The sequence below is a fragment of the Salvelinus alpinus genome, chromosome 2, assembly GCF_045679555.1.
Source record: "Salvelinus alpinus chromosome 2, SLU_Salpinus.1, whole genome shotgun sequence".
Classification (NCBI taxonomy): Eukaryota; Metazoa; Chordata; class Actinopteri; order Salmoniformes; family Salmonidae; genus Salvelinus; species Salvelinus alpinus.
Genome location: NC_092087.1, coordinates 75,669,243 through 75,692,645, shown reverse-complemented (window position 1 = coordinate 75,692,645; position 23,403 = coordinate 75,669,243). Strand labels below are relative to the sequence as shown.

The window sequence follows — 23,403 nt, the reverse complement described above, 5'->3', positions numbered from 1 at the left end:
CCACTAAGCAAGGGGCACCACCAAGCAAGCGGCACCATGAAGACCAAGGAGCTCTTCAAACAGGTCAGAGACAAAGTTGTGGAGAAGTACAGATCAGGGTTGGGTTATAAAAAAATATCTGAAACTTTGAACATCCCATAGAGCATCATTAAATCCAGTATTAAAAAATGGAAAGAATATGGCAAACAACAAACCTGCCAAGAGAGGGCCGCCCACCAAAACTCACAGACCAGGCAAGGAGGGCATTAATCAGAGAGGATAACCCTGAAGGAGCTGCAAAGCTCCACAGCAGAGATTGGAGTATCTGTCCATAGGACCACTTTAAGCCATACACTCCACAGAGCTGGGCTTTACGGAAGAGTGTCCAGAAAAAAAGCCATTGCTTAAAGAAAAAAATAAGCAAACATGTTTGGTGTTCGCCGAAAGGCATGTGGGAGACTCTCCAAACATATGGAAGAATGTACTCTGGTCAGATGAGACTCAAATTTAGCTTTTTGGCCATCAAGGAAAACGCTATATCTGGCACAAACCCAACACCTCTCATCACCCCGAGAATATCATCCCCACAGTGAAGCATGGTGGTGGCAGCATCATGCTGTGGGGATGATTTTCATCGGCAGGGACAGGGAAACTGGTCAGAATTGAAGGAATGATAGATGGCTCTAAATACAGGGAAATTCTTGAGGGAAACCTGTTTCAGTCTTCCAGAGATTTTAGACTAGGACGGAGGTTCACCTTCCAGCAGGACAATGACCCTAAGCATACTGCTAAAGCAACACTCGAGTGGTTGGCCTAGTCAAAGCACAGACCTCAATCCAAATGAGAATCTGTGGTATGACTTAAAGATTGCTGTACACCATCGGAACCCATCCAACTTGAAGGAGCTGGAGCAGTTTTGCCTTGAAGAATGGGCAAATATCCCAGTGGCTAGATTTATAGAGACATACCCCAAGAGACTTGCAGCTGTAATTGCTGAAATAGGTGGCTCTACAAAGTATTGACTTTGGGGGGTGAATAGTTATGCACGCTCAAGTTTTCTGTTGTTTTGTCTTATTTCTTGTTTGTTTCACAATAAAAAATATTTTGCATCTTCTAAATGGTAGGCGTGTTGTGTAAATCAAGTGATACAAACCCCCCAAAAATCTATTTTAATTCCAGGTTGTAAGGCAAAAAATAGGAAAAATGCCAAGGGGGAAATACTTTCGCAAGCCACTGTACACATACTGAGACAGGAGGGTGTTGTTTCCCTCGCTCTGATGATTCAGACACTTGCGAATTGATGGAAAATTATTAAAACACAGAGAGACGAAATATATGTTTTTTTGTGTTTCTTTTTCAAATATTTGGGGAAGCCTGGCTTCACTTGGCATCAATGAATGCACGCCACTGTCTCTCTCCCTCCTCTTTCTCCCTCTCTCCTTCCCTCCATCTCTCTTCCGTCATAAAGAAAATTAAGGTATGTTAAAACTCAAACTCTCTTTCCCTCCATCTCTCGCTCTCTCTCTCTCTCTCTCTAGCTGACTCTAACATGACCACTGAGGATGGGTTCGGTGATGACAAGGGGTGTCACTGTGAGATCTCTGTGGAGGACCTGCTGCCTTCCGTCAAGTCTGTCATCCGAGCCGTCAGGTGAGACAGACACGCGCACGCTCGCTCGCTCACTCACTCACTCACTCACTCACCCACACACACACACACACACACACACCTGCTGCCCTCACTCAAGTATGTCATCAGAGCCTTAGTGTGACCTTTTTCTTCTTATTGTAACCTCCTAAACCTTTCCCCTAATCCATACCGTGAGAGGCAGCTTCAAAATCCCTCTTACTTCCCTCCATGGGTTTAGCCAGTGGATAGATTACTATATAACTTTTCCATCAGTCTTACCCCTTTGATCCTCACATTGGGCAGTAAGGGCCTCTCATATTCAACCTCTTCCGTTGTATGTGGCCCCTAGGCTCCACAGGTGTATGTACTAAGCTCCCCTCTACACTCTCTCAAAGAGCTAGATTTACATGTTACACAGCTAAAGTAAACAGTGAAGTAAAGACTGATTTTACCTCAGATTGTTCGCTGTACAACTTCACAATAATATTTTCTTTAGAAATATGAAATGATTTTCCAGATGAGCGGTTATGTATTTATGTTGAGAAAGAAGAGCTGTTTCTGCTGTTGCTATTGGATAGTTTTAGATCTCAGTACCTTGGCGTGTGTTACTTGAGGTCAATGTCGTTCTTTGTTTGAGGACTCCCTCTATTGGTAGATTTAAGAACTGCTTTGAGATGCCCTCCTGTGCTGGGTCGCATGCATTAGGACACACCGTAGCGAAACGTTTCGCAACGGGAAACAGAAACGAGCATTTCTTATTAGACACGTTCACGTAGTCCCTCCCTGTTTCAGGCAATGTTCTTTCATCTGGTATTTAATGAACATGACCCTGGTCTGGTCCATCCAGGATAATGAAGTTCCACGTGGCCAAGAAGAAGTTTAAGGAGACGTTGCGTCCGTACGATGTGAAGGACGTCATAGAGCAGTACTCCGCCGGACACCTGGACATGCTGTGTCGCATCAAGAGCCTGCAGACACGGTGAGAACAATAACGCACTGTCCAGGATGGTCAAAGTGCTCACGTAGTCACACTCTCTAACTTAAACCGTCCAATACAATGCATGAAAAGCTTAGCTAGCAGCTGTTTGCCCATGTCTATTCACTGCTTAGCCACTAATGTGAGCAGTATGTCTTTGTCTTCATGTGAGTGTGCATATGTTCGAGTCTGTGTGCATACATTCATATTTGTGTGTGTGTGTCCTCACTTTCCCCCACAGGCTGGACATGATAGTGGGGCCCCAGCCCCTGAGCAGCCGAGCCAAGACCTTTTCCTCTCCCTCCCTGCCCATGTATTACAGCCAGGGCAGAAAGAACTCCACGCAGGGGTCAGAGTTAACCCCCTCACGCCCCTCACACACACCCCTCACGCACTCCTATCCTCACACCCTCTTGACTTTCTCCCCATCCCCTGCATGTGGACTAGCTGATTGTTTGCTAGAAGAAACACGGCATGGTTTTCAAATCGCAAATATCTTTCTTACCTGTCTAGGTTGACAGTATATCTTACCTGTCTAGGTTGACAGTATATCTTACCTGTCTAGGTTGACAGTATATCTTACCTGTCTAGGTTGACAGTATATCTTACCTGTCTAGGTTGACAGTATATCTTACCTGTCTAGGTTGACAGTATATCTTACCTGTCTAGGTTGACAGTATATCTTACCTGTCTAGGTTGACAGTATATCTTACCTGCCTAGGTTGACAGTATATCTTACCTGTCTAGGTTGACAGTATATCTTGCCTGTCTAGGTTGACAGTATATCTTGCCTGTCTAGGTTGACAGTATATCTTGCACGGGGATCCACTTGGGACTGTTGATGGGTTCAGTTTCTAGATTCCTCCTGGTGATGTTTCTTCTGTTCTGCATTCCTGTCAACTGAGTTTTCTCTGAGTTTTCTCTTAAACTTATGGCCCGATTCAATCAGATCCGCTTTAGCCAACATCCGCACAGCTGATGTTTTGACGGTGTCGGAGGTGGAATTGCGTTAGAGTGATCAAATCCACAGATTGCTCCAGGCATTATAGCTATAACGGACATTGCCATTGGCTGCATGGAGTCTCATTAAGTTCGAATTCTGGAATGTGTGATGTAATCTACACCTCGATTAGGCTGTTAGAACTCCTCATTATTTAGTTAAATGATTTTTCAATTTGAATGTAATTACTTCTATATAGCCTACACTTTCTCATTGTGAACGTCTAACGCACGTGGGGACGTGCGGCTTCTTGACAATGATCACAAGAGCAGCTGCTCACCGATTTACAGCTCCAATGCAGTTCCACCGCCGACACGGCCAAAACATCAGCTATGATGCGGGTGTCGGCTATAGCCGGTTAGCACTTGATCTGATTAAATCTAGGCCCTAAACTTTCACTGAATTTGAAAGGCCTTATTTACCTAATGAGTGAGTAGTGAGCCACCATGTGGTAGAAACTTAAAATAAAAAAATTCTGGTTGAGAGCTTCTTGAGTCATGGAAAATATTGATTATCTCATATAAACATCTCAACTGAAAATCCAAATGTGTAATAAAATGATATATAAATACAAATAAAAACTATGCTTGTAATTTAAGGTCATCCATTTTGTCTTTCAGATCCAGTAGTAGATAATAGATTATTTTCTTCTGGCCTTCGAAAGTTTTATCTTATCTTTTAAAAAAGGTGTATTGATACCACACAGGGCACAGACGTCAATTCAACGTCTATTCCACGTTGGTTCCACCTCATTTCGGTGAAATGACATGGAAACAACGTTGATTCAGCCAGTGTGTGTGCCCAGTGGGATGCTGTTGATATTGATACACTTGCAACATATATCTCCAGTGACACAGTAAACCGAGCCAAATATATCCTTGTGAGCAGTATGGCCTCTACAGTAAGTGTTGTATTCTCATAGAGGACCAATTCCAACTCTAACTCTCTTTCCTTCCTTCTTCCTTCTCGGCGGGCTGCCTACTAGACATCCTCTGGTCCTGCACCATTTCTCGCTCTGTACCCTTTCCTTAACACTATGTCTCCTGTGTCCTCCAGAGTGGACCAGATCCTGGGTAAAGGCCAGATTCCTCTGGATAAGAAGATCCGGGACAAGCTGCTGTCTGATGGAGACCTGCTGGAGGACATGAGTATGCTGGGACGCGTCTGCAAAGTGGAACGGCAGGTCAGTGGGTTTCCATGAACTTAAACACTGGTTCATTAAATATGGTAAATTATGTGTGGTTAGTCTTTTACGTTCGTGGGAATTGGCCTATATGGATAGGGCTACGTTGAAATGTTTCTCACAGAAGAAATATGAAAAGCATATGCATAACCATGGTAGTAATTGAAAGGGAACAGTTTGGAGATAATGTGAAAATGATTAGACCAAAGGTGAGTACACAAGTTGACACGACACAAGACTGAATCCAAACATTACACTGTTGACATTCAGTAACATAAGAATATTCCTCGAAAATGTGGGGTAGGTGCAACATAAGTGAGAGGACTAACTGGCGTCTCAGAAGTTGCCACACACCTCTCCAAAGTGAACACAGTTCCTAAGTCATTTCAATGCACTTTTATGACTCAAAGAAGTCTTCAACTATAAGGTACTTTTTGACCTCTCCTAGCTGTGCCATTGAGGAACTAGAGCAAGCACACTTGTAGTTGTTTAGTTTAAAACACAACCCTGCATCCCCGCCATCACACAATTACTGTTGCTGTTTACACAATCCCAAAACAGTCTATTATAAATCACATTCTGGGTCATGTGGGCATGATTTGAAAGCTTGTTCTATTGGCAACATGACTAGCTAAGTTATAAGTTGGGCTTTCACCAGGTCATTCAGAGAAACGGATTGTAATTTTGATGCATAGAAAGGAGTCATGAGTGCATTCAGGTGGCAAATTATCTTCAGAATAAACAAACATTGTCTCATTCTGTTCAGAACAACTCAGGATATGACGCCATGTCACCTTGTAACTGTACATCAAACATAGTGATCATAAACGCTGACACTGTATATGACATGACTTTTATGATATGGAGATGTGAAGTGCACATTTGGACTCACGGGTGTTTGGTTTGCTTGGGTGACATCAAAGTGGTATTTATAATAATCTTCAACGTCTCATCTTTCAAAGTACATAGAGTCCTCTTAACTTACAGCATTTCCCTCACTAAGAGAACAACAAAATAGCAAACGTTGCCCAAGTACCGGGAGAGATGGGGGCAGCTTCTTGTCGCGCGCTGTGCTCAAATCCAGAATGGATGTCAGTCCAAAACCATACAGCGCTGTGAAATCATTAGTGCCCAAATCTGCAATTTTTAACCCGTATACGGGTACAGGTACGAGTGTAAAGGGTTACCAACTACTGTTATTCAACATTTTTTAATTGTTTTGCGTATTATGGTTGAATGTGGTTACATGTTGTTTGTATTACCAATTATGTGAAAGTACTCTTTCTTTTGTGTAGCTAATATTAACCTTCATTTCTATTTTCCTTCCTTCCTTCCTTCCTTCCTTCCTTCCTTCCTTCCTTCCTTCCTTCCTTCCTTCCTTCCTTCCTTCCTTCCTTCCTTCCTTCCTTCCTTCCTTCCTTCCTTCCTTCCTTCCTTCCTTCCTTCAATCCATCCCTCTCTAGGTCCAGTCTATTGAGTCGAAGCTAGACTCCCTGTTGGACATCTACCGGCATGTGCTACGTAAAGGCTCCTCCTCTGCCCTTACCCTCTCCTCCTTGCCCCTGTTTGAGCTGGAGCAGACCTCAGACTACCAGAGCTCTATCCTCTTCAAGGACCACTCCACCTGCTCTACCCAGGTCAGCAGCACCAGAGGTGGGCCAGGGATAGAGGGCCAAGGGGGATGCGTGACTCGCTCCTCCACCAACGCCTCAAACCTGTCCCGGGGACTTCACCTTATCCTGGCGCCGTCCACCGAGCTCAGCCTCAACCTCAACACTGGCACCACCTCGCCTTCTACCAGTGGGCCCCCGCCCTCCTCCTTCAGTCCGTCGCCCCTTCCTCAACACCACCAACATCATCATCATCATACCCTGCCGGAAAGTGGGGAACCAGTCCATAGAGGAAGTTCTTCTCACTCACCTCCTATTCTTACTCCTAATTGTGTATCTGGAGGTGGGGGGTTTCCTACTCTGGCCAGGCCCCCACCACCTCCTCCCCAGCCCAGCCGGACAGTGGGTCACTCCAGGCCGGAGAGGGAGAGGGAGGTGGAGGTGGGTGACTTCTGTGGAAGCCCGGAGGAGAGGGAGGATGGTGATGTGTTAGGCCCAGAACAAGGCCTCAGAATCGGGAGGCTGGGGCAGCCAAGAGGGGGGTCCAGTGGGAACAGCAATGGCCGGCCCTGCAATGCCAAAGCAGAGGGCACCTGGAGGAGACACACGAGCCTGGAGATGGAGCCCCTGGTACCCCTCTCTTCTGCTCTGGGAGGAGGAGGTGGCTGCTCCTCCGGCTCCAACCCCAGCCAGGTGGACCGAAGCCTGGGCAAGTCCATGTCCGTCCAAAACCTGGGGCAGAGGGGGTCAACCACCTCCAGGGTCCTGGATAGCCACCACCATCCTAGCCTCAGCCTCTCCTCCCCCAGCCCCTGCAGCAGCGACTCCCCCACAGGCTCCCACAGTAGTCAGGACCCTGGGGGAGGGGGCGGCGGGGATGGCTGGGGGGAGGAGGACCTCTTTATCAGCGACAGGGATGTGGACGCCCTCCCTCTCCCCCCCGAGGCTCAAGGTGGAGCTTTTGGCTTTGACTTCCTGTCCCAGGGGACAGCCGACGCGACCTCTTACTCTTCAGAGCTACTGAGGACAGACCCGGGGCTTGGGGCGGGGTTAAGTGCTCTGGCAGGGTTCAATAGGAGCGGGAACATGTCACCGCCCCCCTCAGTCGGGAGCACCGAGTCCCTGAGCATGCCGCACGTACGGCTAAAATAAGACACACCCCCGTGTCGTGTGGACCAATCAAAAAACCTCACCTTACAGAGAAGCTCTTTATTCTATTTTGAGAGGGTGAGGGAGAACAGGGAGGGACTATAATGGTTATTTCTGTTTATTTTTTATGTTGATTCATTTGATAAAAAGCATAGTATTTTTCATACATGTCGACGATACATGAACATATCATTGCATGAATTATTCTTTTTTTAAAGTACGGTTGAAGAAATCGAAACAAAGAAAATAAAGAAGGTATAATAAAGAGAGAGAGGTGTATAAAAAATGAGACTTTGAGTAAGAGGTTGTATATATATACAATATATATTGTATATATATATAAAGAAACAACCAAAACTTGATCCTGAAAGACAATGGATTGATCTGTGATCTCAAAACTGCATGAGCACTGCATGTTTTCAGTCCAAATGTCATGGTATTTACAACTTACCCATAAGTCTTCATTCATTAACACAGGAAGTTGTTGATGCCTATAGGCCTTATGGCAAAACCCTTCTAGAAAACTTTTCCTTAATTTTAATACACATAATCATGTACAGATAAAGTTCAAGTGTGGGGCATCCCAACGTATAAGACTATAGCGTATGGGGCAAGTTAAATGCTTACATGAACCCAATATCATACTGTTATCCAAAGCTTCTGAGGCAGCCATCTTTAAATGAATGTTGCCTCAACACGACCAAGTTTTTCACCCACATCAGTTCCCTATAATAGTTTCTCATTTGAGAGACTATTGTGGACATACAATGGCACAAAACACCCCTCATTGTATTGACAAGTCCAGGTCAATACTACTTTGAGGTAAATTCAATTCTGCCAACAAACAAACAAACACACACACACACACACACACACACACACACACACACACACACACACACACACACACACACACACACACACACACACACACACACACACACACACACACACACACACACACACACACACACACACACACACACTCCACTCACTCCCCGGTAGTTTACATACTGTATAACCATTGTACACAAGCTGTTACACATAGTCCCGGGAAAGGAATAACTGCTAAAACAGGAGACGAATAGCTGCTAAAACCATAGAAATAGAAATACTAGAATACGGTCCACCCATCATGACACCTTTGAATAGGGATGTTCGTTCTAGTAGTTATATTTCTATGCCTAAAACACAGTTCAATTGCGCACCCCGAGGTGTTTTCTACCTGACGACCAAGGTATCCACATTATGAATGTGATTTCTTGAGATACCTGTGTATCTTCTCATTCAAATTGTGTTTTGTTACTTATAACACAAGAGAGCAAAATACAATGAAGGGAGAAAATGTTCAAAATGATATTATGTTATCTGATTATGTGACCCTCTTTTAATTAAATGAAGATACTTGCAGTCTTACAGTACACGGTTTCAGTCGAAATCACACTCACCGGCTGTAGTTCTTTTAATACATTATAGTTTTGAATGCTTATTAAATTGCTTAAACTGAAGTTGACATGCTGTAGAATGTATATAATGTTATGTTAATAATCTGTAAGTGATATTTTGCACACCCTGGCAAGCAGTGGGAGTGACATCATGGCTAATGCTAACAACAATTAGCCCTTTTGACTTAAAGGGATATGTCACTCAAATCACAAAATTACATTGTTTTTCTTACCCTTCAAGCAGTCTTTGGACGAGGAGAGACAGCAATGATGGACAGCTATTTCTTTACATGGTACCAAAATAAAAATATAATTTTCTAATTTGGGTGGACTATCCCTTTAAATGTTACAGATTCAGGTACAACAAGGCCATGTTCAATAGGGCACAATGTAGCGAAACATTTTGAAACGGAATGCAAAGATGACTCATTGGACATGCTCAGCCTCAGGTAGTAGGCTACCTCATCGGTTTTCACAACGTTTTGTAACATTTTGTGCCTACTGAACAGGATCCTGGCAAGGATTATTGGATGTTTCACCAAGTGGGTTGCTTCAAAGGAGAGAAACCCATTCTAAACAACATGAAATACAGTATGAAATTGTACGCTAAATCCAAAGCTCCAGTACACATACCATTGGAAACAGAAGCATTAGCAGAAACATTTATGGTCAATTAAATCCTTAATGAAGGCTTTACCAGAATATGTGTAGTATATAAAACATGCCGTACATAACATGGTGCCTTTCTTAGCGATATACTGTCCATTTCAACATGTTTATTTGCACCCAACGTGTGGGTTGTTGGCATTTTGTGCTGAAATGGTCTCACATACTTCATTTTTGTTTCGTCCCTTGTAAAAAAAAAAAAAAAAAAAGACTATCTGATTTGGGCATTATTTATCCACAGACAGACCATGTATTACCAAAGGAAAACTGCCCTTTAGAAATGTCATCATTGTGTCTCATACGATCATTATCCTAATTTATTTAAATGACGTGCACATACCTATACGATAGTAATCATTTCAGTTAGCTCCATCAAGCCTGCAATGTCATGAAAAATGCTAAAGAAACTTCCATTCTCCTACATCAATAAAAAAAAAAGGAAATTCAAGTGTGTTTGTGACATATTTACAGACATGTTCTGTTAGCCTATGATCGTTGTGGTGTATGTTCTGTTCTGTAGCTGCATGTTGACATCTGGTTATTACCTTGAAAATAATTTTTTCATTTTTCAACTGTCAACCCATATTTAAATGACGCACATGTTGTAAGTTTGAACACGTTTTAATGTCTTTGATATAGATCAAGCTCACAGGTTGCATACAATAAGGTGTAGAGGGAACAGTATCGACAAAGTTTGAACAGTGCAAGGGAGCTTTTAAGCCAAGCAAGGCGCTATAATATGTTAGTATCTGATATATTTTTTTAAAGTGCATTGGGAACATGCAAGCAGCCATAGGAAAACACAACACCATTTCAACATTTAACTTAAAAATGTTTGTGCATTCTACTAACATTAACTAGCAGCTAGTTTAATGCAAACCAACACTATCAATACAATTTTTGACGTTTAACTGAGTACAATAGCACACATCTAGAGGAGTTATTTAAATTGTCTTCCACTCAGATAGTGTATCCTAACCACAAACAGTCAAACAAGCAGACCAAAACATATATATAAAACAGAACACTTTCTTAATGAATAATCCATGTCATTTTTTTCCTCCGTCTGCTTTTGCGATGCATCGTGAGCATGGACCAGACTTTGACTATGGTGTTTAGCAGGGGGGTGATGTTTTTACGGTGGCGGACGCTAACGTCGCGAGCCCAACACGACGTTCATTTGACCTTCTGGGCCGACTTGGTGACCTTGCCCGTGGACGGAGCCTTCTTCTCCACCGCCTTGATCACGCCCACCGCCACCGTCTGACGCATGTCGCGCACCGCAAAGCGCCCTGGGAGGGTGGAGAGAATGATCGAATGCGAGTCATACTTCTAATGACTTTATTATAAACGTATTTCAGTCTATTACAGGCTTTATAGCACATGCTACAATGCTATAGTTGATTTGTGATCATGGAACATGTGATTAGTTCTAGACAAGAGGCACAAAGATTGATGAAGGATGGAGATAACGTCTTATCTGATGAACAGAGCAGGTTCTGTAATATCTATATGACAATAAAGATGTACAGTACACGTCATCTGTCCCCCAATAGGGATCTGGGTTGAGGGCAGACACACACACACCACCTACCAAGTGGTGGGTACTCAGAGAAGCTCTCCACACACATGGGCTTCCCGGGGACCATGTCAACGATGGCTGCGTCGCCAGACTTCAGGGCCTTGGGGTTGTCCTCCAGCTTCTTGCCCGAGCGCCGGTCAATCTTCTCCTTCAGCTCAGCGAACTTACAGGCGATGTGGGCCGTGTGGCAGTCCAGCACGGGGGCGTAGCCAGCACTGATCTGACCTGGGTGGTTCAGGATGATGACCTGAGGGAGGAGGGAGGAGACACACACACATGTCATTTCTCTTCTATGTGACTCTATGCTATTTGTTTCCTGTTTAAACGGGGTAGTAAGTGATGTGTGAATTGGACAAAAACAGGAATCAGAACACAGCATGTTAATTGGTGCCTCGTAAGGACTCGTTTCAGTCCAGACACACAATGTTCTCCACAGCTAACTCTCCTATCCAGACCTGTGCAGTGAAGTTGGCCGCCTCCATCGGCGGGTCGTTCTTACTGTCTCCAGCCACGTTCCCTCGCCGTATGTCTTTTACCGACACGTTCTTGACGTTAAAGCCCACGTTGTCTCCGGGCATGGCCTCGGTCAGCGCCTCGTGGTGCATCTCCACTGACTTGACCTCCGTGGTCACATTGACGGGGGCAAAAGTCACCACCATGCCTGGCTTGATCACGCCCGTCTCCACCCGCCCCACCGGGACCGTACCAATACCTGGGAGAGGGAGGTGAGAGGCATGAAATGTTTGAGGCAATCTTTCAAGTCTCTCTGAGGCCAGGATTGAATCCGATCGCACTTGTAGAAATTGTTGCATTTAATGGCAATGTTACCGCCTTCGCAGAGATCGCCTTCAAGGTAAACGCTGCAGATGTCCGCTTAATTGTAAATTCCAGTTAAATGTGCTAGATCGAGGATCGAACGCAACTCGGATTGAATCCCAGCCTGAGTGCAAGGTATAACATCAAAATAAAATGTATGTAAGAACTGAAAAACAACTCAAAACCCATTGGCTTTCATTGCTGCAAAATTGACTGAATTGAAATGGAATTGACCCCCAAGCCACTGGCATAGCACCAGTGGCAGGGAGGCCTCACAAGCTCCTCCACCTCCCAGGGCCTCACCTCCTATCTTGTAGACGTCCTGTAGGGGCAGGCGGAGGGGTTTGTCTGTGGGGCGGGAGGGCGGCTGGATGGCGTCCAGGGCCTCCAGCAGGGTGGTTCCAGAGGCGTTGCCGTCCTTACGGGTGATCTTCCACCCTTTGAACCATGTCATCTACAGGGAACAGACCAAATATTAGGAACAAGCGTAACTTAAGCGTTATGGCCTACAGAAGAAATACATATTAAGACACTTTGTAAAACTAACCACTTTTCATACAATTGCTGTTATACTAATTGGGCAGTGTAATTCAGTGGTGTGCATGACTGCCTCTGCAACTCTATTGTGTAATAAGGTTGCGTCCTAAGAATATAAAGTGTCCTCCTGCCTTGGAAAAAGATAAGGATAAGTATAAAAAGAAGAATACTAACGTTAGGGCTAGCCTCCAGCATATTGTCCCCATTCCAGCCAGAGATGGGAACGAAGGCCACCGTATCCGGGTTGTAGCCAATCTTCTTAATATAGTTGCTGACTTCCTTCACAATCTCCTCATAGCGTTTCTGGCTGTAGTTGGGCTCGGTGGAGTCCATCTTGTTGACCCCTACAATCAGCTGCTTGACCCCTAGGGTGTAGGCCAGAAGGGCGTGCTCGCGGGTTTGCCCATTCTTGGAGATGCCCGCCTCGAACTCGCTCACGCCCGCCGCCACGATGAGCACAGCACAGTCCGCCTGTGGCAGGGAGCAACCATGACGTTTAATTTTGTATGCATTTGAAAGCAGTTTGAAAGCAGAAAGTGTTACATGAAAAAATAAGCTATTTCTTATTCTTATTTCTTGTTTTAGTAAATGTAATTTTAAAATATGGTGCCGTTTATGAATTCCCGGGAAAAAACGTTTGATTTTCAGAGTAGCCAATGTAATCCTGGTCAAAGGTTTTGTTTTGTAAAAGTATAGAAGACATGTTTAATAAGTTTCATGCTCTTCCTTCTTCCAGTTTTGGGGCCCATACGTACCAAATAAGAAGGCCCCTGGCTAAACTTTTAGTCAGGGTCCATGTTAAGTGACAGCTGGATACGGTAGTGTCTGCAGCCCATACCTGAGAGGTGCCTGTAATCATGTTCTTGATGAAGTCCCTGTGTCCCGGGGCGTCGATGATGGTGACGTAGTACCTGCTGGTCTCAAACTTCCACAGGGAGATGTCGATGGTGATGCCTCGCTCCCTCTCTGCTTTCAGCTTGTCCAGCACCCAGGCATACTTGAATGAGCCCTTCCCCATCTAAAGAGAGACCAAATCAATGTCAAAAGTCTGTGCAAACAGGATAGACCTTAAATACATCCCAGCACAGAGAGTAGTTTTGTTAAGTTACTTGTGTCTGGTCACCTCCATACCTCAGCGGCCTCCTTCTCAAACTTCTCGATGGTCCTCTTGTCGATGCCCCCACACTTGTAGATGAGGTGGCCTGTGGTGGTCGACTTGCCTGAGTCCACATGGCCGATCACCACGATGTTGATGTGAAGCTTCTCCTTGCCCATAGCTGTTCACTCAGGAAGACACCGGAGTAGATTGTGGCAAGAGGGGTCAACCAAGCTAGCCAAGTTATTAGGAATTACAACGTCATTAACCGAGCAAAATGTATTACATTTTAGGAGGTATTAAGGAGACAAATATTTGTGAAATGTATTAATACTAGTGACTGAGTCCAGTATCCCTTTGCAATGCTTTGTTTAGTTGATGTCTGCTAAGCAACGAAGAAAGCTCGCAACAGTTGGTAGATTATTGCATCACGCAAACACCTCTTCTCCCTCACACATCATCATTTCAGTCATCGAGAACCATTCACACCCCATCAGAGCTCTCTATTCCCTTCCCTGACAATGTGTATAAAGTTTCACTGAGTGGCTTTGCCACCATTTTGAGAGTGAGGTCATCAGAATGAAAGAACAGGTGAAAGAAAAGCAGCCATTTCTCAACAACATAGCTGTTATTTTCCTTCCTGGTTCTCAATGCCTACCCCACCAAGTTCATGATGACACTGGAGACTGGTGGTTGGGTGCAAACAGTATTTGGGACGTTTAATATTTCAAGAGGCAGTCACAAAAACAATGGCCAGTCAATCAATCAATATACACCCAGGTTACATTCCAAATGGCACCCTATTCCATATTTAGTGCACTGTGGTCTATACAGGGAATAGTACACTATAGCCTATAGGGAATAAGGTGCCATTTGCAACGACTCACAATTTTACCTAGATAACCCCTTCATCCTCATATACTCCCCTAAACACCTGCTACAATTGACACTGAAATAAAGTTTTATTTATTACATTTAAGTCATTTAGCAGACGCTCTTATCCAGAGCGACTTACAAATTGGTGCATTCACCTTATGATATCCAGTGGAACAACCACTTTACAATAGTGCATCTAACTCTTTTAAGGGGGGGGGGGGTTAGAAGGATTACTTTATCCTATCCTAGGTATTCCTTAAAGAGGTGGGGTTTCAGGTGTCTCCGGAAGGAGATACATAACATGGCTATTAACAAGATATCAAAGAAATACCATGTAAACGCATAAGGAACATTTATATTATGTAGTTACAAAAACTTAACAAAATAATGGTATTGTGGCCATCACATAACATGTTTATTAGCTCCTACGAAGCAATGAAAGACATTACGGGACAGCAATAGGTAGGCTATTAGAGGACTATTGCCTTAGTTTTGCGAATATTGACGCCACTATCATGCATCTTGCTGGCTTGGTTGACTATTTCGCGTTATCCAAACACATAGGCTACAGCGCCGGTTCATACCGATACCCGAGTTATTACACTGCGCCATGTTACCTTCGAGAGCAACCTCTTGTTTTGCTAATAGTGTCAACCGCGTTGTTATTGTAATTTCCACATGGAGACTGCGTGCAATATATCCAAACCGACTGCCTTGCATAACCCTATTACATCCAGCGTTACACCTACCTCGTCAGACCATCATTTCACAGCACACATTTAAAAATGCAGACCGTGGTTGGTTAATACTTTAGCTTGTTGTTAGCTAAAATTGTATCATACCTGGGTTTGTGTAGATGCGCTCGCAAAAATTCGGCCAGTGATTGTGTAGCAAAAGATGCTGTCTGGTTTATTATTAGGGACCCAGTAGTGGGTGCTGCCGCTATTGGCTTTACATACGTCATTAGTTTAACCCCACCGTGGAGAAATTCATGTTTTTCACCACCAGGTGGTGGTGGTGATGTACCATAACAATCAGAGAATCAGCCCGAACCATCAATGTGTAACATTTTAACAATTTGAACATTTACACACAAACACAATAACAGAACACACATACAAGCACACTCAAACAGACATACTGTATATACCAGCAGAGGAGACAAATAGTAGAGAACTGTATCCCTCACAATCATCAATACTCTAAAGGCACTTGTTTAACTTGAAATATTGCGTCGACCAGACTGTTGCAGTAGGTGCAAACACATTTGGAGACCAGACCTAAAACATATGACCAAAGTTGGAAAACTTCTTAAGTTAAACCTCCCATTAGTACTTTAAAAAAAAATGCATCATGACCAATAGAAGTAGCTAGGTATATTTGGGTAAAATGTACATTGTACGCAACAATAGTAAATAAACCAAGAGTTGTACTACTGTATACATTTCCCAAAATGTCTGGTCATCTTCATGAAAAAAAGCACTTTCAAAGAGAATAAATAAAAATTGAAAAACAAAAAGACTGTGCTACCAAGGGACTGTACTAGTGTTAAAAAGAAAACATTACATCCTTCTCCCTCAGAGACGCTATAACGTAACCTCACGCCCCCAAACTGATAGCTTTTCGGTACCGTAGTTGGCTAAGACGTCGTCAAGAGGTCGGACACGTGTGTCTGAGGAGCAGAGGCGCCCGTTACAAAGGCTACACATTCTATAGTGTACATACTAATGTGCAAAACATACTATAAAGCTTCTGCAAAGGTTAAATGGGTTGATACTGCAGCAAGACCAGAGGAACGGAGTTAGTAACAGTGTGTGTGTCATTTCAGCCTCACTATCTGTTCCTAGGTAAATACTCTCTGGTCTTCTGTTCAAGTGTGAGCAGCCAGGATACTGTAAGGCACTTTAAAAGTAGTGTGTCGAGACTTGTCAGCCAATCGTTTCGTAGCTTCACTCCAGAGTGTTCCTCATTAAATAACTTCACTCCAGATTTGGGAAAAGGTCGAGCCGAGAACCACCTCCAGCGAGCAAGGCCACTCTCAATCGTTTATTCTGTAAAGAAGAGCAACATAAACAAATGGACTAATGGTTACATTGCACTAATGTAGGCCGACACATTTTGGCTACGTAGATAAAAACCCGATTGGTAACATTTCTCAAAAAAGCTAAAGCAATGTCTTTCAAGTTCTAGAAATAAATAAAAATCTCCTGTCCCACATTTTGCACTGTTTCTATGGTAACATTAACAAGTCACTTTTCGGAGCTTTGATGGCACCAGGACTTACTCTAGAGTCTGTAGTTTGTAGTGTGGGTCATCCCTGATGCCGGAGAGAATTCGCAGTCCTTCTTCTCCCGTGTCGTTTCCCACCAGGCCCAGCTCTGTGATTTTGGAGCAGCTGGACTTTAGGGCTAAGGCTAGGGAGGAGCAGCCCTCTGCTGTGATCCCACAGCATCTCAGACTGGGGGGGGGGGGGGGGGGGCGACATTCACTTGACCTTACTCAACAATGCATTTTTTGTGAATATGCTTGTAAGTATTAACACTGTTAACATGTTACTTACAACAGTCTCTCCAGTTTACAGGTTGCTGAGGTCAGTCCCATGCAGAGTGTTTTTACACCGCTGTCTCCCAGTTCGTTTCTAGATAGATCCAGCTCTTTCAGGTTGGTGAGATTGGAGCGGAGAGCTTCGACCAGCTCCGGACAGCATAGCTCCGTCATCTTACAGTCACTCAGTCTAGGTGTGTGTGTGTGTGTGTGTGTGTGTGTGTGTGTGTGTGTGTGTGTGTGTGTGTGTGTGGTGGTGTTCAACAAATACGCACAACATTAGTCTGTCATTTGATTTGAGTATACTGTCCCTCTAAATCACACATGATGTGCCTGTTGATGCCACTTCAATTGAAAACTATATATCAACGGTGAAGTTAGGCCTTCTACATTTGTACAGTCTCATCGCAGTACTCACCGTAGGGTCTCCAGTGAAAAGCGTATTGTTTTGAGGAACAGGAAAAACGAGACAACATCTGAGTGGCCCAGGTGGTTCCTGCTGATATCCAGATGTTTGAGGAAGGTGGGGCTGAAAGTGAACCCTCCAGCCAGCCAAGGAGAGCCTCCAGACGTGAAGCCACAGCTCGCCAGACTGGAGAGGACGGCAACACTCGTCAATGTCAATTCAATTATTCATCCATCAATTATTTTATTCTTCAATATGTTTGTGTGGTATCCAAGGAGTTTGGAATAAGATAAGACAGCGAAAATACACATTTCCTAAACAAAATTGAACACGTTTGAATGTACTATTCAGCTCATATGGCAGGCAAAGCAAAGTGGCAGCCAGCGGGCCAAATTCGGCCCACGAGTGATTTGTTTTTGAATTGCCAAAATTGTCTAACTTGTTTTCATAGGGGTGTACTTGGGATTGGGCACAACTCTCTGTGAGCTAGCTAGCTTACTTGAGTTTCTCCAGTTGACAGGCGGGCAGTCCGAAGGCTTTACAGAGTATCTTGACCCCCTCGTCCTTCAGGTTGTTGTTGCTCAGGTTGAGCTCCCTCAGACTGGGGATGTTCACCAGACATCCAAACATGCTCTCACAGCATTTCTCAGTGAGCTGACAACAGTACAACCTGGTGGTGGAGGGAAAATGTATGGTACATTTACTACAGTGAACATTCCACTTTAGAATCAGGGAGGTGGAATGTGTAAGTGTACTACAATACTCCAGGCAGTACTCACTCCAGTTTGTATATCTGGGTTGACTTCAGTATGTCCATAAGCAGCTCCACCCCCGCGTCTCCCAGATCGTTCATGCTGACGTCCAGCTCTCGCAGGTGTCTGGGGTTGTCTATCAGCAACACCGCCAGAGCGTGACTCAGCTCCAGGCCCAGCTTGCAGTTTGAGAGCCTAACGAAGATTACAAAAAAAAATTGAAGACAACAACTATTTCCTTACAGAAGGGAATTTAATTTTCATCAAGCCACAATATTAACACGAAGGAGAATTTAATTAAATGATATTACAAGTGGGGGTACAGCAAGCCTACACAAAATCAGAACACAACAGGTTCCGTGGACATTTACTCAATACTCACTTCAGGATCTGCAGTTCGCACTTAACAACCTTTAGTACGTCAACAAGATGAAACACCCCCGATTCTTCCGGTTCATTGCCGCTCAGATCCAGCTCTCGCAGGTGCGACGGGTTGGATTTGAGAGCTTTGGCCAAAGCTGCAAAGCCATTCTGTTTGACCCTGCAGCCGGACAGTTTCAGTCTCTCCAGTCGGCAGTGTGGCTTGGCCAGGCCGGCCGCCAGCAGCTGCACTCCTGAGTCCTTCAGCGTGTTGAAACTCAGGTCCAGAGCTTTCAGATTGGACACCTTTGAGGTGAGCGCCGAGGCCAGACATTCACAGGATTTCTCAGTCAGGTTGTGATACGACAGTCTGGTGGGAAGGAGGGTTTATGGAATCAAGAAGCACATTAGAAGTCATACTAGTAGCCACTTGAACCACCAAAACTGTAAGACGAGCCCAACAAACTTGAATTACATAATTCTGATGACAATTATCTTGTGCGTTACCGACATGTCATATAGATATGTAATAGCTGGTATTGTTAAATGACCAAGTACTTACGTGGCTGTCTGGGAAGCTTTGATCACTGGCAGCATCCTCAGAAGTTCCTTGTCTCCTCTGTTCTCTACTTCTAACCCAAGCATGTCTATCGACCCAGACTCCGATGCCACTAACAGAGTGGCCAGGTCGGACCAATGTGCAGGTGGATATTTGGCATCTGGGGGGATTCCCGTCTTGAGAAAGCGCACACTATCATTGTCTAGAGAGTAGTCTTTCAGTTCCCTCAGGCAGTTCAGCAGGTTGAGGGTCCTCGGCGAAGCGGGATTCTCCAAGACCTTCTTCTTGATGTACACTAACATTTCCGGAAGGGCAGTAGACGAGATGAAGCCAGCCTCTGAGAACATCTGGTTAAAGTTCTGAGCAATGCCGAGGAGGAAGCGAAGGAAGAGGTCCATATGTCCAGTCTTGCTCTGCAAAGTCATGTCCACCGCGCTCTTGAGTTGGGTGGCATCTCTAAAAAACCAGAGAGTTCTCTCGATCTGGGTTTTCCGGTTGACAGCCTGGTTTTTGTCTTGGACGCCAACAGATTGAAGAAACCACAATGCGGCAATGAACTCCTGGATGGTGGTATGCCCAAAGTAGTAGATCTTCTTTTGCTGCAGCCCAATATCCTCCCTGAAGATGGGTATGATCACTTTTGCGTACACAGCTGCCACTTGGACATCAATGTTGCACTCTCTTAGGTCTTCCTCGTAGAAAACCGTGTTGCCTTTCACCAACTGCTTAAAGGCTAGTTCCCCCAATTCATCAACTATCTTTACATTGTGGTTCCCCATTTGTAACAGGACAAGTAGGTCGTTAAATAATGGAGTTAGTGCGACAGGTTCGCATGTTTTGTCGGGTACATATGTCTGTTTCTCGAGTATTGACGCTGAGATTGAACACATGCAAGGTATCTGGCACAAGTTGTAGAGGCCCTTCGAGTTCTTCAAGTAGGTGATAACTGCTTTGGCCTGGTTCTTGTCATTGATTGCTCTCCTGAAGAACTCTTCTTTCTGGGAGTCGGTGAAGCCTTCGATTTCTGACACTCTGTCAATGTACTGAAGAGGGATGCGATGGACTGCTGCAGGTCTGGATGTAATCCATATGTGAGCGGCAGAGGGAAGAAGATTACCATTAATGAGGTTTGTCAGCAGTGTCGGCACGGAGGAAACCTCTGTGACATTGGTCACAATCAGGCTGTTCTTGAAGTCGAGAGGACGACAGAATTCATCCAGCCCGTCAAAGAAGAACCCAACTCTGCAGTTCTCCAAGTTGCAAATTCCAGGTTCTTTCAATTCTGGGAAAAACTCGTAAAGAAGTTCAATCAGACTCAGTCTCTCCTTCAGCAAATTCAGCTCTCGGAAAGGAAGGGGAAATATTAGTTGGACTTCCTGGTTTCCTTTTCCCTCTGCCCAGTTAAGAATCATCATCCGCACCTGGCTAGTTTTGCCAATACCAGAGACGCCCTTTGTCAGAGCTGTTCTGATAGGCTCATCGACTTCGGAGTTTAGGAATGAACATGTTCCTTGATGTCTTCTCCTGTAGCCTGGCTCAGATAGAATGTACTCATGTTGGTTCTCCTTGCTACTTTTACCAGCTTGATAGTGGAGATCACAATGTATATAAAATGGATGCTCAGTTTTCCCCCCTGGCGGACTTTGGTACTTTTTCTTCAGGATGGCTTTTAGCTTATTGCTGAGTTTCCCCACATGGGAGGCAGAGACTTTCCTGTCAAATTGGCAAATAAAAGTATATCTTATTTTCTACGTGCAATATAAAATACTAACGCTTCAATGAACATGCCCTACTGTGTATTCAAAATTACATTCATTTTCAATAGACTCATTCTGAGCTGGTCCTCTGTTCTTACTGTGTGGTGAATGTGATTCTCTTACCTTTGTTCAGTCAATCGTTTTTTCCCCCCAAGGCAAAACATTTCCCTGGATTCAGAGGAGGTAGATCTGTTACTACCAACGTTTGTGTTCCTCAAATATCTCCAGAGACAGAATCTGTGTAGAATGCAGCAAGACAGGCTAGCTAGTCCCACATTCGATGACAGCAGCAGGGAGGTCACACTACCAACCAACCATTGACTTGTAATACACACAGAATATTGTGATTAGCAATATTGGTACACTATATCAGTGATGTATTGCCAATACTCCCTAAATTGCACTGCCTCTCATATGGGAAATTATTAATTAACATGTTAAGCCACAAATGATTCTAGCTAAGATTTCCACCTCAGCTTCTCATTGGTAACATGGGTATGTGTTTGTGTTAACATTACACTCCTTGTACTCCGTGACATATGCCAAACAGTTTGGCATGACAATGAGTGGCATGATGGCACAAACAGACTGGCACCCTGGCTAGCTCATCAGTCGTGCTTTCAAACCTTGATTTTGAAGAATATTACCGTGTGAAATTAAGGCAACAGTCTTAACTAGCTAGCCATCGTAGCTGGCTATCCATTGTTAGGGTCATGTAAACATCAACTAGGTACCTAGCCAAGTTAGTAAGTGCCTTGGCTTGTGCTAGCCGGAACGTCTCATAGGCTCCTGTCCCAACTCCTATTTATGTAGCGCGGGGCAGCTTGGACAGGACGCTAGTCTATCGCAGGGCCTTACCCCCAATCTATCTCCTTAATGCTGAGTGACAAGCAGAGATGCATCAAGTCCCATTTTTACAGTCTTTGGTATGACTCGGCCAGGGATTGAACTCACAACCGTCCAATCTCAGGGTGGACAATAACCACAAGGCCACTGCGGTAGTCAAGTTTAGAGACTGATCAAATAATTTGCTAACTTTAGGGATGGTATCATGATCTGTGTGGTCTGTGTAGCTAACTAGCTGGTATAGCTAAATAGCTGACAAAATAACGAATCTGCTTTAGGTTAACTCCAGGTCCTATTAGGAATCTGTCTCGGCTAGAGGACTAAACTCAACTCCATAGCTAAAAGCTACAGTAAATGGCTACGATAATGTACAGGCTAGCATTCATCACATTCCATTTTCTTTGCTGTAAATTACAAACAACCACCGAACTAATGCAATTCCACAGTTATATGCTTACATGCTTGCTTTTCTCCGTCTTATTCAATTTGACCAATTCGTCTCGACAAATTCATGTTTTTCAGATAGCGCAAAAAGGGAGCAGTACAGAAGCAGTCATAGCCTTCTTCTTCTTCTGCTTCTATGATATCATAGCGGTCCGCAAACAATCGTTTTCGCGCATGCCGCCACCTACTGTGCTGCAATGTACGATAAATCATGACCTGCCCAATTCTGTACTACCATGAAAATAAAATTCAAAACCAACTGAATCCCTAACTTCTACTGATCCCATATCTCTGAGCCTCTAGCCTCTCTCTGTGCCTGGCATCCACCAACTGCTGCCCTGTGTTCTCCCCCACAATTACAGCACTTAATCTTCACATTGCTTCCACATTCACTGTAATCATGTGCCCCTCCACACTCGGCATATCTTTTCTTTCCGTTACACTGAGCAGCTACATGTCCCATTCTTTGGCATTTAAAACACTGCAGTGCATATGGGACAAATTCTCTAACATTGAAACTAAGGACTCCTACATGTAATTTTCCCGGCAAGACTTTCTCAAACCTCAGCATCCCTGATAAGCTTTCACTTCTTTGACCCTCTTTCCTACTGATCAACTTTTTGGCCCCAATCACTCTGCCTCCCTTCACATTTTCTTTAATATCCCCTGTGGACATAGATATTGGGACTCCAGTGATGACTCCCCTCAATCTAGCATATGTGTAACCGATGTGAAATGGCTAGCTAGTTAGCGGTGGTGCGCGCTAATAGCGTTTCAATCGGTGAGGTTCCGAAGCCAGAGACGCTCCGTCAAAATAAAGACCCCAAACTTCCCCGTCAAGTCTTTGATTGGTCAGAGTGTAGTTTCTGTGCACCTATCTGTTGGAATGTAGCCAGACATTCTTACCGGAGTTTACCTGAGTTTTTGGTTAGACTATGTAGGCTTATAGGTCGTATGATGGTCATGGAAAATAAATATTTGTTGAACAATTAAAATCTATCAATTAAATTAAAACACTGTAATTCAAATAATCGCAGTCAGTGTACTGATGATGTGATTTTAGGTAGGCATTCTAAAAGCTTAGCCTATGTAGCCTATACCAGAGGCATCACCGCAGGACAAAGAGTGGGGTGGTGAAAAAAAAACATCTGGGACCCATAGTTTTTCCTGATTTGCGAACCTAACCAGGTA

The 23,403-nt window shown here is 44.3% G+C and overlaps 3 protein-coding genes across 10 annotated transcripts in view; 1 reads left to right on the top strand and 2 right to left on the bottom strand.

The window, feature by feature from the left end:
- LOC139567751 (potassium voltage-gated channel subfamily KQT member 5-like) overlaps nt 1-9,402 on the top strand; it is a 146,344-nt gene extending 136,942 nt beyond the window's left edge. For 3 of the 5 annotated variants that reach the window (XM_071389218.1, XM_071389221.1, XM_071389219.1), the window contains 4 exons: nt 1,518-1,629; nt 2,456-2,587; nt 4,641-4,767; nt 6,231-9,402. In XM_071389218.1, coding sequence (XP_071245319.1) covers nt 1,518-1,629; nt 2,456-2,587; nt 4,641-4,767; nt 6,231-7,529 — 1,670 coding nt within the window. In that variant the 3' untranslated portion in view covers nt 7,530-9,402. Of the gene's footprint in view, nt 1-1,517; nt 1,630-2,455; nt 2,588-2,825; nt 2,934-4,640; nt 4,768-6,230 lie in introns of all 5 variants that reach the window. The other 2 variants (XM_071389216.1, XM_071389217.1) reach the window with 1 other exon arrangement.
- Nucleotides 9,403-10,242: 840 nt separating this feature from the next.
- On the bottom strand, nt 10,243-16,556 carry LOC139567754 (elongation factor 1-alpha, somatic form-like). Of its 2 annotated transcripts, none has more exons than XM_071389228.1 (8): nt 15,387-16,556; nt 13,704-13,902; nt 13,411-13,590; nt 12,747-13,043; nt 12,339-12,489; nt 11,675-11,931; nt 11,232-11,466; nt 10,243-10,929 (listed from the first exon to the last, which is right to left on the bottom strand). In XM_071389228.1, the coding sequence occupies exons 2-8, from the start codon at nt 13,845-13,847 to the stop codon at nt 10,814-10,816; spliced, it is 1,380 nt and encodes a 459-aa protein (XP_071245329.1). In that variant the 5' UTR covers nt 13,848-13,902; nt 15,387-16,556; the 3' UTR covers nt 10,243-10,813. The 2 variants fall into 2 exon arrangements, with proteins under 2 accessions (XP_071245329.1, XP_071245328.1); XM_071389227.1 differs by having other exon boundaries at nt 13,704-13,849; nt 15,387-16,555.
- LOC139567752 (NLR family CARD domain-containing protein 3-like) lies at nt 15,600-22,727 on the bottom strand. Of its 3 annotated transcripts, none has more exons than XM_071389224.1 (10): nt 22,227-22,727; nt 21,046-21,159; nt 19,169-20,878; nt 18,629-18,976; nt 18,274-18,441; nt 17,994-18,164; nt 17,507-17,680; nt 17,105-17,278; nt 16,829-17,002; nt 15,600-16,595 (listed from the first exon to the last, which is right to left on the bottom strand). In XM_071389224.1, exons 2-10 carry the CDS (start codon nt 21,084-21,086, stop codon nt 16,583-16,585), a joined length of 2,973 nt encoding a protein of 990 aa, XP_071245325.1. In that variant the 5' UTR covers nt 21,087-21,159; nt 22,227-22,727; the 3' UTR covers nt 15,600-16,582. The 3 variants fall into 3 exon arrangements, with proteins under 3 accessions (XP_071245325.1, XP_071245324.1, XP_071245323.1); XM_071389223.1 differs by having other exon boundaries at nt 21,046-21,243; nt 22,227-22,724; XM_071389222.1 differs by having other exon boundaries at nt 21,046-21,090; nt 22,227-22,724.
- Nucleotides 22,728-23,403: the final 676 nt, after the last annotated feature.